This window comes from Gopherus flavomarginatus, chromosome 6, assembly GCF_025201925.1.
Source record: "Gopherus flavomarginatus isolate rGopFla2 chromosome 6, rGopFla2.mat.asm, whole genome shotgun sequence".
NCBI lineage: Eukaryota > Metazoa > Chordata > Testudines > Testudinidae > Gopherus > Gopherus flavomarginatus.
Genome location: NC_066622.1, coordinates 70,697,944 through 70,712,436, shown reverse-complemented (window position 1 = coordinate 70,712,436; position 14,493 = coordinate 70,697,944). Strand labels below are relative to the sequence as shown.

The window sequence follows — 14,493 nt, the reverse complement described above, 5'->3', positions numbered from 1 at the left end:
CTCTATGATCTTTCAGCGGATGTTGTTGTTTGTTTATGTAACTTTCTGCCTATGGTTTGCATCTCCTCTGCTTGTGATTCAGTGCCTGGGACATGGAATACATGAATTTGCCTGGCAAAGAGAGTGAATCCAGGTGTGATAGACAGTAGAGTCCAAGGCAGGGCTCCTAAACACTCCGATATCTCACCCTTCAGAGACTTTATAATGGTCTGAAAATGTTCATTGCTACAACATAAGGGCAATACTCCTCTCTAACCCATATAGTGGAAATGTACTTCTTATTTGCTTTACAGTAACACCTAGAAGACCCACTGCTCTAGGTGCTGTACATACATTTAGTAAGAGACAGTTTTTGCCCCAAAGAGTTTACAGTCTAAATGGATGAGACACTGGAGGTGATATTATTCCCATTTTACAGATGGGAAGCTGAAGCACAAAGACTTTTAAGTGACTTGCTCAAGGTCATATAAGAAATCTGGGGTAGATCCAGGAATTGAACTCAGATCTCCTGAGGTTTAGCCCTGTACATTAGCCACAATATTAGCCTTCCTCTCTGGATTACTTTGAAAGTCCACTCTACCTAAATGAGCAGGAATCCATGGATATTTTCTCCCATACATGCTGAGAGAGGAGAAAATTAGAGCTGAGATTGTTCAGTGCAGCTCTGAGAGCAGAATTGCACCCTGGGAAAGCAAATCCTTCATCTCATCACAAGTCTTAGCAAAATAAAATAAAAAGAAATTACAGTTTAAAAAAAGGACAGGGAATTTTACACTGTAAAAATGAATAAAAACAACTAGCAGAACGCTCTCTTCATGTGGCTTAAAAATACGCTGTGTACAGTAGAATAATTATGACCCAATCCTGCTTCCCTTTAAGTGAGTGGGAGTTTGCCGTTGATTTCAGTGGGAACATGACTGGGCCCATTGTTAACCTTTAGAATGGAATTGTTGTAGAAGGGTGGTATTTCAAAGGAGCTTCAGAGAGTTATAGTTGTCAAACTCCTGTTGATTTGTTTCTAACTGCCTTAGAAAATCCCATCCTAAATATTCAGTAGGTTGCAGTCAATTCCACTGCAGGGGGAAATTAACCTAACTGGTTATAATTTGCATTTAGGTCTGGAAGCGTCAGAAACCACTGGACAGAGATCTACTCTTTTGTCGAAAGCCTGGCTGAGAAGTTTATAAGGTAAAGTTTTCGCAAGAGGAAACTTCAGTTACAATATACATAGTGACAGGTTTCAGAGTAGCAGCCGTGTTTGTCTGTATCCGCAAAAAGAACAGGAGTACTTGTGGCACCTTCTAGACTAACACATTTATTTGAGCATAAGCTTTCGTGGGCTACAGCCCACTTCATCTGATGCATAGACTGGAACGCACAAACAGAAGATATTTATACATACAGAGAACATGAAAAGGTGGGAGTAGCCATACCAACTGTAAGAGGCCAATCAATTGAGATGAGCTATCATCATCAGGAGGAAAAAAAAACTTTTGAAGTGATAATTGAGATGACCCATAGAAGGTGTGAGGATACTTAACATGGGGAAAACAGATTAAATTAGTGTAATGGCCCAACCATTCCCAGTCTCTGTTCAAACCTAAGTTAATTGTATCTAATTTGCATATTAATGCAAGTTCAGCAGTCTCTCTTTGGAGTCTGTTTTTGAAGTTTTTTTGTTGTAAAATTGCCACCTTCAAGTCTATCACTGAATGGTTCGAGAGGCTAAAGTGTTCTCCCACTGGTTTTTGAATGTTATGATTCCTGATGTCAGATTTGTGTCCATTTATTCTTTTACATAGACTGTCTGGTTTGGCCAATGTACATGCAGAGGGGCATTGCTGGCATATGATGGCATATATCACGGTAGATATGCAGGTGAACTAGCCCCTGATGGCATGGCCATGCCATCATGTGCCAGCAATGCCCCTCTGCCATGTACATTGGCCAAACCGGACAGTCTCTATGCAAATTTTACAATAAAAAAACTTCAAAAACAGACTCCAAAGAGAGACTGCTAAACTTGAATTAATATGTATGTTATAAATATCTTGAATTAATATGTATGTTATATGTATGTATATATATCTTCTGTTTGTGTGTTCCAGTCTATGCATCTGATGAAGTGGGCTGTAGCCCACGAAAGCTTATGCTGAAATAAATTTGTTAGTCTTGAAGATGCCACAAGTACTCCTGTTCTTTTTGTGAATATACATAGTGTTTCACCTGCTGCTTTCTTAGAGGCTGCTGAATATGCTGAGATAATCTTGTGTGTGATGTGGATTTGTTCTGTTTCAGTCCAATGCTGCGCATGTCCTTCATTGTCTTTTCCTCGCGAGGCACTACGATCATGAAGCTAACAGAAGACAGGTAAATACTTCACTTCCTTCAGACCAATAGAACTAGGGACTCCTTAACAAGTGCAAGAGCTCAGGACTGGCTAACGTTAGTCTTTAGTGTGGATCCACTCCTGCGCCTATTGGAATAAATTGCGGTGCTTCCATTGGGAGCAGAATTGAAGGCCATATGCAGCCCTTTGGTATCCCATTTGCAGCCTTGTGGCAAGCAGATAGCTCAGTGTGCAGGTGCTCTATCAAGCTGCATTTCTAAGGCAAGTCCAGCGCTTGTAATCCGGGAGCCAGTTGCCTGATCTAGGTACACCAGCTCCATCCCACTGATTTCAGAAGGGCAGTTCTGGAGTAAGAGAGAGCAGAGAGAGCAGGCCCTGGTGCTGCCTGCAGAAGACGCTGTGTGATAAAGTGCTGCAGTGTTCTCCAGGAGCGGTCCAAAGCATTTCAGCAATCAATCCTGCATGGTCCTGGACCACTGCTAAAAGATCATAGAAGATTAGGGTTGGAAGAGACCTCAAAAAGTCATCTAGTCCAACCCCTGCTCAAAGCAGGACCAACCTCCAAACAGATTTTTACCCCAGTTCCCTAAATGGCCTTCTTAAGGATTGAACTCACAACCCTAGGTTTAGCAGACTAATGTTCAAACCACTGAGCTATCCCTGCCCCCCACCCAACATGGCTGGGTATTGTTTTGCAAGAAGTGCTTTCTATTCACACCATCTGCTTTGAATGCCATGCTGCTGCAAAGCCAGCCAGAAGAGAATTGCATCCTGTGCTCCAGTGAGAGAAAGAGGAGAAACTGAGACTGCAGCAAACCCTCTTTTTCTGCCACTCTTTGCAACCAAATTCACTCTCCATTGATTGAGTTAGGGCTGAACTTTGTCTTCACATAGTCTGTTTCCCTCTCCTCTCTGCTATATCTATCACACTGGCCATCTCTCCCTATGTGTCTAGTGCTGTGTGCCTACGTCAGTCTGAAGCACTTCTTAAAGGGAGGAGAGGGGGATTGGAATAGTGTCTAACCGACATCCAGAGACAGCCTCCCAGATCCTCCTTCTGCATCTTCTGGGGCCTGGCCCTGAAACCTACTGGAGTGTTTCCATTGACTTCACTGGGCTTCGGATCAGGCCCCAAGTGGGTGTCTAGGGGCCGGAGCTAGCTTGTATTTACCTTGCTCAGGTGGATTTGCCCTTTGCAAGGTGAAAGGTCGATGCTAACCCTGTGGCGATGTTGGAAACTGGCATTAAAATGTTCCCTGATCTAACCCCCCTGCCATATGCCATTCCCGGAGTGCCATTTCAGCTCGCCTTACACTTTGAAAGGGCAGAACGTGCTCCTTGCCCCAGGGGCGTCGCTCCTCAGAGCCTCAGATTTCTCCTCTGTCCCACAAAAACTCACACTGCCTCGCTGTTTATTACTGTGCTGCCCAAATGGCTGGATCACCAAACGAAGGCTGGGGAGAATGTCCCAGGTGTTTATGAATGTTTCTCTGCAGCATCTGACTTTTGGACTTCCTAGGTTCTTCCTTTGGGGACCTACTGCTGTTATGAGTGGCCTCAAGACAGGCTCAGGGCCCCATTGCGCTAGGCGCTGTACATACACAGACAGCTATGATTCTGATACCCTCATATTGAGTGGCACCTTCCATGAGTGGACTTTGAGTGAAACCTTCATGGAATAAGGTGCTATTCAAGATGAGTGACAGTATCAGAATCTGTCCCAGGATAAGGAACAGTTTATGCCCCCAGATGTTTATCGGCGGAAAGAGGGTTGATCACTTTTCATTGGGCCAGATTAGGAAGCCCACAACATTCGGACGCTTTTTCCATACACTTTGGCCTCTTATAGTTATTTTGGGTCAGACCATTACTCAAGATTTAACCAGCTCTAAGGGCTGTCCGAATCATGAGTTTTGGTTTGCACTTTATAGTGTTTGGGGCCATTGGAATGAAGATTTCAACCATGAGTGAAGTTTGCTAGAATTTATATCTGTTTTTTCTTTTTAATGTGATCTGATCCCTAATTATTAATATACCCCCATTGCAACCATGGAACAGGATCCTTCAAATGCGTTTGCCATGACGTTATATCCTGGCTCCATTTTTACATGCCATTGGGTGCAGGGCAGCTTTCAGCATGTTGGGTTGTAGTGATGCTGTTGTTTACTGACCCTTTGGCTCATGTATCTGTGGTGGTGCATTGTTCTGTTCTGATCAAGTGCTCTCAGGGGCTGCATCTCTTGCTGAGTTTCAGGAATGTCTCAAAGCAGAAAAATGAGATTTTTTTTTTTTTTAATTCTTCTCTTTTCAAGGGAAGCCATAAGACGGGGGCTTGAGATTCTTCAGTCTGAAATGCCTGGAGGAGATACATTCATGCATGAAGGATTTAAAAGGGTACACACTATGAAACCTTCTCGCTTTGATTTATACTCCTTAACTTCTGCTTCTCTTGCCCCTGTTGGACCTAAAAAGAGATAATAACTTTTTACTCTTTGTTGCAGGCAAATGAACAGATTTATCATGAAAACTATGGAGGTAGGGACACTTCTCACTGCCATCATTTATTTTCATTGAGAAGCTGGGGAGGATGGGGCTGTCAGCATGACCTGTAATTAACCCGTGAGAGAAAGAAATGTCGGGGGAGGAGCTAGTATTACACTGTCTTTCCATTCCAGTTTGATTTAAAGCCCTGCTTTCAAATTCATAGATTCTAAGGCCGGAAGGCACCACTGTGATCTTCTAGTCTTGACTTCCTGCATGACACAGGATTGCACCCAGCACTCCAGGCAGTGAGCCTAGTAATTGTTCAGCTGATTGGACACAGTCTAGAAGTATTGGGCTTTACATGTATCATTCCATTTTGAAGCATCCAATCCTATCTGCCTGATGTACCCTAAACTCTCATTTGACCTTCAGCATTGCTGTGAGTGCGATCTGACACTCATTGCATTCAGTTGGAGATGTCCCATTGATTTCACTGGGCTTGGATCAGGTTCTCTGTCCTTCTGAACTTAAAAGTAACCTAACGTGGGGGTGGGGGAGTATGCTTTTGTCCTTCTTTGATTCTATGCATAAAGGTGGCTTAACATTTAAAGAATGTATTTTTGCTGCTTGTATTTTACCTTGGCTATATCAGGAGTGTCAAGACTTTTCTTCCCTATGTTGCTGGAGATCTCCTGGGAGGACGCAGAGATCTGGGTTAGGGGTCACTAGGCTTCTAATTGAATTAGTGGTGGGTTTTAACAAAAGTGCCCTTCTCCCAAGTGTTTATCTAGTATTTGAGTTAAGCAGGTGTTTAGAAAAACAAAAATCTAAAGAGTCTGCATAAAAATGGCCTCTCCTCTCAGTCAATGAACCTACTAGTTTTCCAGGAAAAAAAAAGTGTCAACACAATAGCTAAAGTAAAATACCATGAAGAAGAAAAAATGTAAAACATAAAATAACAGCAATGATCTTTCCAACCTTCTTCAACTATTAAAAAAAAAAAGCGAGGTCAAGACCCATTTTTCCCACCTGCAGGTCACCTTTAAGGTTTCATGTTTGTGCCTATGACATGACATGGCAAGGACTGCATGGCATAAGAAACCTGTCAAAACTCATCCGTCTCTTTAATTTCCAGTAATACTAGAAAGACATTTGAAACAGAAAGAAATTACTTTAAAAACCAACATCCCTGGTCTCCCCCACTGCCCAGAAAACAAATGCTTGTATTTTAACTGCTGGACTTAAGAAGTTACATCAGATGTGTGTAATTGACTGAGCCACAATTTACGTACTAGTTGGGAGTAATTTTGCTAGAGCGCTATATTTGACTGTATATTGCTCTGCTGTATACTGGGCTACTTGCTGTTGCTAAAACTTGCCTGGAATAAAGCCGGCACAACCTTTAAGGCCTATTTTGAAGATTTAGGTGGGATGTAAGGGGTGCATCAGCCATGTGCTGGATCTCCACGCATGCGTGAATTTTTTCCCTGTGACCTGTTCCTGCAGTCTTTGCACACCTGTAATCCCCACTGACTTCAGGGAGCATTCTTACACAAGGAATGCAGGAGTTCTCACACAAATGCTGCTCACTATACTCACCTTGTTGGGGAGAATTGCTCCTTTCTGACCTGCAGGAGAAGGTGTTGGGATGGCAGGATGCGTTAGGGAGATCACCCCAGCTTGCTCTGTCATGGCGCAGGAATTGGCATCCCCTTCAATGAATGAACCCCCTGAACCCACAGACCCCTGCTGCCTTTCTCTGCAATGGCCACACTCAGAAATGCTTGTCAAGGGGCGATTTCCCCCCTCCCTTCTCCCTCTGGCCTCACCCTACCACAAGGTTCACTGCAGGATCCTCAGTGGGATCCAAACAGGAAAGAGGACTGACCTGAGGCAGCAGGCTCCAGGGAGGTCTGTGCATGGATGCTGCTGGAGCAGTACTCTCCTGACTTGCACTGATTCCCTGGTGCTGCTTGTGTGATAAAGACGAGTAGGATTTGGCTCATAACACGCTGTTCTGGGTCAGATCTTCAGCTGGTATAGATTGTCATAACTCCATTGTGGTCATTTTAGAGCTGCTGAGCCTTAGAGCTCTGTATTCATTTGTCAGCAAAGGATGCGTTGCCTAAGCTTATTTATCCATTGTCAAAGCTTCTGTATCATTCATACCTAACCCCAGCCATTTTCACTCTTGCCCCTGTAGGACTCCGGACAGCTAGTGTGATTATTGCTCTGACAGATGGGGAGTTGCAAGAGGTTCAGTTTTATTATGCAGAAAAAGAAGTAAGTCCTCATCAAATTTACCCAAGTAGCTAAGGGTATGTCTACAGTGCAATTAGACACCCATGGCTGGCCCATACCAGCTGACCTGGCCTTGTGTTCCCGGAGCTATTTAACTGTGGCATAGACATTTGGGCTCAGGCTGCATCTTCAGCTGTGGGACCCTCCCACCTTGCAGGGTCCTAGAAACCGGGCTCAAGCCTGAGCCTGAATGTCTCCACTGCAATTAAACAGCCCTTCACCCGAGCCCAAGTCAGCTGGCACGGGCTAGCAGCGGGTTTTTAATTGCAGTGCAGACGTACACTAAGTGGTTCATGTCAAACTTGGGAGCATCTGCTCTTGGTTCCAGTGTACCTGGCTTTGCATGTAACAATGTCTTTCATGTAGGCCGACAGAGCCAGAGGCCTCGGAGCTATCGTTTATTGTGTTGGAGTGAAAGACTTTAATGAAACTCAGGTAATTTTGGGACTTTCTTTTTTTTTTGTTCTCCGCACCCATTAACAGCATCAGATGAGGTCATTTACTTAATTACCAGTAAATAAATCCATACCTGTCAGAGCTTTTCCTGTCAGCAAATAGGCTCAGTTTTAGACGCTCCAATTTTGTTTGCCTTGTGCATTTATGATGGTCTTTCTTTGCAGCTGTCTACAATTGCTGACAGCATTGATCACGTTTTCCCGGTAACGGGCGGCTTTTATGCCCTAAGAGGCACTATTGATTCGGTGAGTGGGATACTGCAAAATCAAGAGAAATGCGCCCTTTCCCACATTTGTTAAGTGGCAAAAGAACATAGATGATCAAAAATCCCATTATCTTCATCTCTTAGATTCTGAAGAAATCCTGTATTGAGATCCTGGCAGCTGAACCATCCAGTGTCTGTGCAGGAGGTGAGCTTATATTGAAATCAAATGATATAGCAAAGGAGAGTGGAATTACAAAAAATGTCTGATAGCTCCCTACAAAAAGCAGATCCAAAACCCATGGAAGTCAATGGAAAGTTTCCCACTGGGCTTTAGATAAGGCCCAGTGAGTCTGTGCTCAGCGCAAGAAGGAGGCTACCGATGTAAAGATAGGCTCAGCTTTTCAAAGGCACCAAAGGGAACTGAAATTAGCAGGAATTGGGGTAGTGTTTTCAAAAGCATCCAAGTGACTTAGGAGCTTAAGTCCCTTTTTCCAAAGTGACTCATGGTCAGATTTTCAAAGGTGTCTACAGAGAGACACCTAGGCACAGATCCTCAAAGGGTTTTAGGCTCTTTACTCCTATTGGCATCCCACCTGCATAAGTGCTTTTGAAAAACCCACTAGATGCCTGTTTGTATCTTTAGGCACCTATATAGTTTTGAGGATCTGGTCCTTAGGAACCGAATTCTAAGAGAAAGGCAAAGGGATTTAGGCTTCCGGGTGGTTACGTCATTTTTGGGACCTAGATTCCTATATCCCCGAGCCGACTTTGAAAATTTCAGCCATTTATTACAATATTAGGATCTGCTCTTATAGCCCTCATATACATAAGCAATCTTTACTCACGTGAGTAATCCTAGTGACTTACATTGGACTACTCAAATGAGTAAAGATTGCTCTGTGTAGGCTTAGAAGCCACACCCCTCACTGTACTAGCTGAGTAGTTTTCAGGCTGCTTGTTCCTGCTAGCCCGGTTCTGGTTGCCTCCCATCCACAGACTGACATAGACCTAGCCTTGCTTAGCTTGAAAATGAAGCATGAGTAAAGCACAAGGTGATATGATTTTGTATGTGTCTGGGACTGATATTTACACAAGGAAGGGTTTGCAGAAAGAGGGCATGCTCAAGTGTTACACTCATAAAAAGATTTTGGAAAGTACTTTGCATGAAATGATGGTATCGTGTGGCTTAAATCCTATAGTCATTACTCAGGAAAAATCTCCCTTGAAATCAGTAGGTGTTACACCTGGCTAAGGACTCCAGAATGTATTAAGCTGGTTACGAAAGTCAAAAGATTATGAACCATTTTCCAAAATTTTCTTAATTCATTATTTTTTCAAATTCAAAATTTTTTGACCAGCAGTCTAACTGGTCAATTAACATAGGGAGATTTAATGGCAATTTTCTTTACATTTTTCCTGATCTTTTCCCAGCATATTGAAATATTGTCAAAATTTCAAAAGTCAAAAAATGTGACCAGCTCTGATAATAATGAAAATAAAATGAAGACACCTCATATCTTTCTTTTCATCTGAAGAATACCAACTGCTGCTTATTTTCTGAACAAAATACCCACTTACTTACCAATAGATTGCAACCTGTGTCACAATTTTCAGGAAATATTAGCATGTTTGGCTTTATTCGAAACTGCAAGCAGTCAAAGCGATGAGTTTATAAAACGCACATGGATGTTTCAGGTTTAAGGAAAGGTAATCGGAACTTTACTGAAACAGAAATAATGAACTGCATAGACCAAGATACCTGGTGATTTGTAAAGTGTTAGCATTTTGCATATTCATAATGAAAGAACTGCTAGTGTATTTGGTAAATGCAAAGTATTCCCCAGGGGAGCTGGTGCTAATGACATGCCTTTCGTGTTTAGTATATTTTGAACATGTAACCCCTCTGGTTTGTGTTAGCAATTCATTTGCTGTGTTTTTGTCTGTTTAGAAGACTATTGCAGCAGAGTAATAATGACACCATAAGCTTGCTGTAAGGTATAATTTACAGCATGGTTATTTAGAGCTTATGGTACTGTCTTCCATTCATTTGCTTATACATTACAAAAATGAGCACACTCAAAATAGCAATGGTGCATGAAAGCTAGACCAAAGATGTAATTTGAGGAAAATCTAGTAAATATTGCAGAGAAGAGAAATTTTTGTTCAGTCTTCATTCCCACATGTGAATTGCTGGAGGATGCTGCATTATGTATCTCATTTTAAAACATCCTCTGGCGCTTCCACTGTCTTCTGAATATTCCCAAAGGAGAAAAGGCGGAGAAGATATTTGCCACAAGACATTATCCATGAATTACTAAAAATGGAAGCTTACTGATTAAAAAAGAAGTCCTGGTAGAGCTGGTTAAAGAACAGGGAAACAACTTAGTGAAAAATCACATTTCAGAACTGTTTTCAATTCATAAGGGTTTGAAATGGACCCATCTTTTGTTTTATTTATTTTGCAAATATTTTCAATATAAATATATGGAAAAGGTTTTCAGCAAGAAAACAAATCTGATAACCAGTTTTTTGTCAAATGAAAAATTTCAGTAATCATTTCAATAACATGCTTTTATACATTTTGAAAAAAGTTTTGAAAATTTCATGAAAAATGAAAGATTTTGCAAAGTTGATATTTTTTCTTGAATGAGCTCTCTCGCTCTCTGTCTTTTTTTTTCTTTTTTTTTTAAGCCATATTTCAAGAAAAATTTCTTCCAGCTCTCCTTCCTGGTTTATTAGTTCTAAAACTTTCCCCTTTTTGCTGATGGAAATAGATTAAAAGATGAACTGAAATATATATGTGACTTTCAAGATGAGCAAAATGTTTAATGGAGCTAAAATGATTTTTTTTAAACTTTTTGATTTTCTGAACATTTTGAAAAATGTTGTTTTTGGGTCAGCCCGACACACTTTTTAAAATTGTCAGCAAAACAATCAGTTATTTGCACAGTGCTGGAGAGTCATTTCACTGAAATAGGGGGCACTGCTTGTGGCTCTATATGAGCTCTGTGCCTATTAATAAATATTTGGAGGATCCAAAAACCTTGATAAAGTGGCACATCCGTACTTACATCAATATCTCTGGACAACAATATACAGTTGTTTAGTTTAAATGCAGTGTGATTTATACAGTTCTTTACTTCATCTTTGTTAAGGTCTAACTCATTTATACACACACACACACACACACAGATATAGTACAGTCAGTCAGATATATAGATAGACACACACACACAGATGTGTACATGTTAATTCCTATCTCTAGCTCTTTTGGAAGTTTCCTTAAACCAACAGTGAAGCCTGTTTGCTTTTGGCTCTGAAATATGCACATCCTGGAGCCAGCCATGCATTTTGCATGAAATTCATCAAAGTGGGGGCGTAGTGGTTAATTGGGGGCTTATTAATAATTCTTAGTGACAATTTTAATCTTTATTCTATAATGCCAGATTCTGTGTTACTAAGTCAATGGGACTTTTGCTTGAATAGGGACCGCAGAAGGTTTTGACCTGTTCATTATGAATAATAATTACCATTATATGTGTATTTACAATTTAGCAACGCTCTCAGCTTCACTTTTGAGTTGCCAGTGGCTTAATAAATTGCTAAGGAAATGACTTCTATGTGGCGTTAGCTGAATTCTGACTAGTTCCAGTCTGGGGGTGGTATGTCTGAGATGGAGCTGGCTGGTACATTTATTTACAAATTGATCTAGCTGGGTTATGACAGCTCTCTGATGCTTAATGCTTTTTGACCCTGCAAATTTATAGTTCCTTATGTGGGGAAACGTACTTAGGTCTTTCTGTTCCCGCTGATTGAAAGTGACCAAGACATGCAGCCTGTAAACAGGCGATCAGTGTGGAATGGAGGTGCGGGGTCTGCTGTTTGACAGCATCATTGCTTTGATTAGGCGCTCGGTACACAGATGTGATTGAAAGGTTTTGCTGGATGTGGCATCCTACTGGCCCCGTCAACTCCCAGGTGTGGATGCAAGGAGTCAGCTCCTCATCAGAGTCAGAGAAGCGGAGCCGACAGCACAGCCACCGCGCACCAGCTTCAACCCACCATCTCGCTGCCAGCGCTGCCCAGTTATTTCACTGCTGACCTTTTTCCCTTCGCTGTCTTGTCAAAAGCTACAATCTAGAATCTGACAGTAACTAAGAAAGAAAAGGACGCAGCCAGAGCCAGGGCCCAAAATTAAATAGAATTAGCCATTTCAACAGGCCATCAGCCTGAATGTATTAATGCTCCATAGCATCTGACGAGGGGACTGCTCAATAGCAACCACACAATCCAGCCTCGACTGTTTCCATTTCCATGCAAGACTGTTACTGAAACTATACTGTTCCCTTGTGCTCGTGTAGACAGGTTATTATAGGGGCTCTGGGCTGCTTTAGCAAGCATCTGTGCAAAGTTGCAGTGACAGTGAGAGGAAGGGCAGGATGGATAAACTGCCTTGACAAGATTAAACTTCCAGATGAGGCCGTTACTGGGAACATTTTGCAGTTAGAGTCCTCTGTATTCACAGCGATGATGTTTTTTAAAAAACCCCACTGACATTAATAGTAAGTACACCTTTGTGGCTGCTGTATTGGAAAGCCTGTTCCTTCAGAAAAGCAAGCAGCCATTTCATTTTAACGTGTTGCTTTTATGTACGGACAACAAAAATATCATCTTGACCAGCTGGCGAGATCATTTTGGAGTTAGCAGGTGAAGAAACGTCAGAGTGCAAGATTTGGTACACAAGGATATACATGTACAGCTGCCACTAGAGAGTGCCGTGCGCCGAGAGGGGAATGTAACCCACATTCATGCTGCTGTCAGTTACCTTGGTGTCAAGGAGAAGGTTCTGATTCTGATCAAGAATAACTGCAGTGAAGTAAATTGGTTTACATCAGTGTAAACTGGCGCACAATATGAATCAGGCTTGGAGTAACTCGATTATCATCACTGGAGTTACTGCAGGTTTATACTGGGGTAACAGATAGAGCAGACTGAGGGCCAAATTCAACTAATTTATTTTAAGGAGCATTCGTTGCTGATGCGAATCATGACATAAAAAATAGGCCCAGTTCTGTGCGTTCAACTCCCTGATTCAAACCATCCTTCTGCAGTAAAGCACATGCTCAACTTTAGACATGTGCTTGAGCCCCATTGTCTGAAGCACTAGTTTAAGTTTCAGCATGTATTTACGGGGGAGGTTTTCCAACGTGCCAAAGGGATTTAGGTGCATCCGTCTCATTGGACTTCTGCATCTAAATCCTGTAGACACTCTGGAAATCCTCTCTCTAAGTGCTTTGCTGAGTGGGATGGGTTTAGGCACGTGCTTAAACTGGGGCCTTAAAGTACAACTTTCAAAGGTGCCTAAGTGACTTAGAGGCCTGTCCCTTTGACTTTGAATGGGATTTGGACTCCTAAGACACTTAGATACCTTTGAAAACTTTGCCTTGAATGACTTTGCTGGGAGCAGAAAGTGAGTAACTGATGGTAGAATATGGGCTACTACAGGTATTTCCCGTGTGCAGCTCTGCTTTTGCGGATGGGCTGTTCATTACAGGAGCTCCCTTTTCTCTCCAAAATCTCTTTCCAGCTCTTCACGTTCCTCTAAATCTTGCATTGTCTCTGTAGAACGCCAGAGCAGAAAACTAGTGTCCTCTCCTAGCATGCAGTTTTAGATCATGGAGTTCTGATCCACACAATTCCTAGCAGTCACCTGAGCCACTGCCTTTGCAGATCCAGCTGGAACCTGGAAGTAAGCACAGGATACCATTTATGTCCATAAGGAAGCGTCTCTTTGGGACTTAGCCCTGCAACCAAAAGGTTAACTTGCTGCCCTAGCTGAGGACCATTTGCATTTGTAGTTCTTAAGAACTTCGTACGATACCACATTTGAAATATATTTTATATGAGACACCGGAGTCCCATTGCCACATTCAGGGGCAGCTCTGTGTATTTTGCTGCCCCAAGCACGGCTTTTGGCGGCACGCCTGTGGGAGGTCCACTGGTAACGCGGATTTGGCAGCATGCCTGCGGGAGGTCTGCCGGTCCCGCGCCTTCAGTGTACCCGCCGCTGAATTGCCGCCGAAGCCGCGGGACCGGCGGACCTCCCGCAGGCATGCCACTGAAGGCAGCCTGACTGCCGCCCTCACGGCGACCGGCAGGCTGCCCCCCGCGGCTTGCCACCCCAGGCACGCACTTGGTGCGCTGGTGCCTGGAGCCACCCCTGGACATGTTGCAAAGCCTTAAATGAGGACAGGAAGGCCTGATCCTGCTCTTGTTTGCGCTGGGGTCACTTCATTAACTTCAGAGGAGTCACTCCAGGGCAAGTGAGAGCAGCATCAGGATGAGGCCCTGTGAGTCTGGGCTGAATAAGGAGAATGGCTTGGAGCATGTACGCTGGTTTGCAGTTGCTGACATAAATGTCCTGAGGAAATTGTTTAATCCATTATTAAATGTGTCAAACAAAGATATCTTAGGCCTGATTCTGATCTCACTCAGACTGGTGTAAATCAAGTACAACTCCACTGAAGTCAGTCAGCCTGATTCTCAACTCATTTACAGTGTTCTGTCCCAGGGTGGCTATTGGGTCCCATGAATTTAGCCCTGATTTATGCCAGTGTCACAGGAGAATCAGGCCCACTGATGTCAATGGAATTCTTCCCTAGAGGCTATGGAGCACCCGGAGCCTGGCAGGCAGATT

General features: G+C 42.9%; 1 protein-coding gene across 1 annotated transcript in view; it reads left to right on the top strand.

Moving 5' to 3' along the window:
• The window catches only part of ANTXRL (ANTXR like), an 80,036-nt gene that overhangs the window by 15,321 nt on the left and 50,222 nt on the right, over positions 1–14,493 (top strand). Inside the window, exons 2-9 of the mRNA XM_050960162.1 lie at positions 1,117–1,188; positions 2,299–2,370; positions 4,663–4,744; positions 4,852–4,885; positions 7,038–7,117; positions 7,502–7,570; positions 7,756–7,836; positions 7,941–8,001. Coding sequence (XP_050816119.1) covers positions 1,117–1,188; positions 2,299–2,370; positions 4,663–4,744; positions 4,852–4,885; positions 7,038–7,117; positions 7,502–7,570; positions 7,756–7,836; positions 7,941–8,001 — 551 coding nt within the window. The remainder of the gene's footprint in view (positions 1–1,116; positions 1,189–2,298; positions 2,371–4,662; positions 4,745–4,851; positions 4,886–7,037; positions 7,118–7,501; positions 7,571–7,755; positions 7,837–7,940; positions 8,002–14,493) is intronic.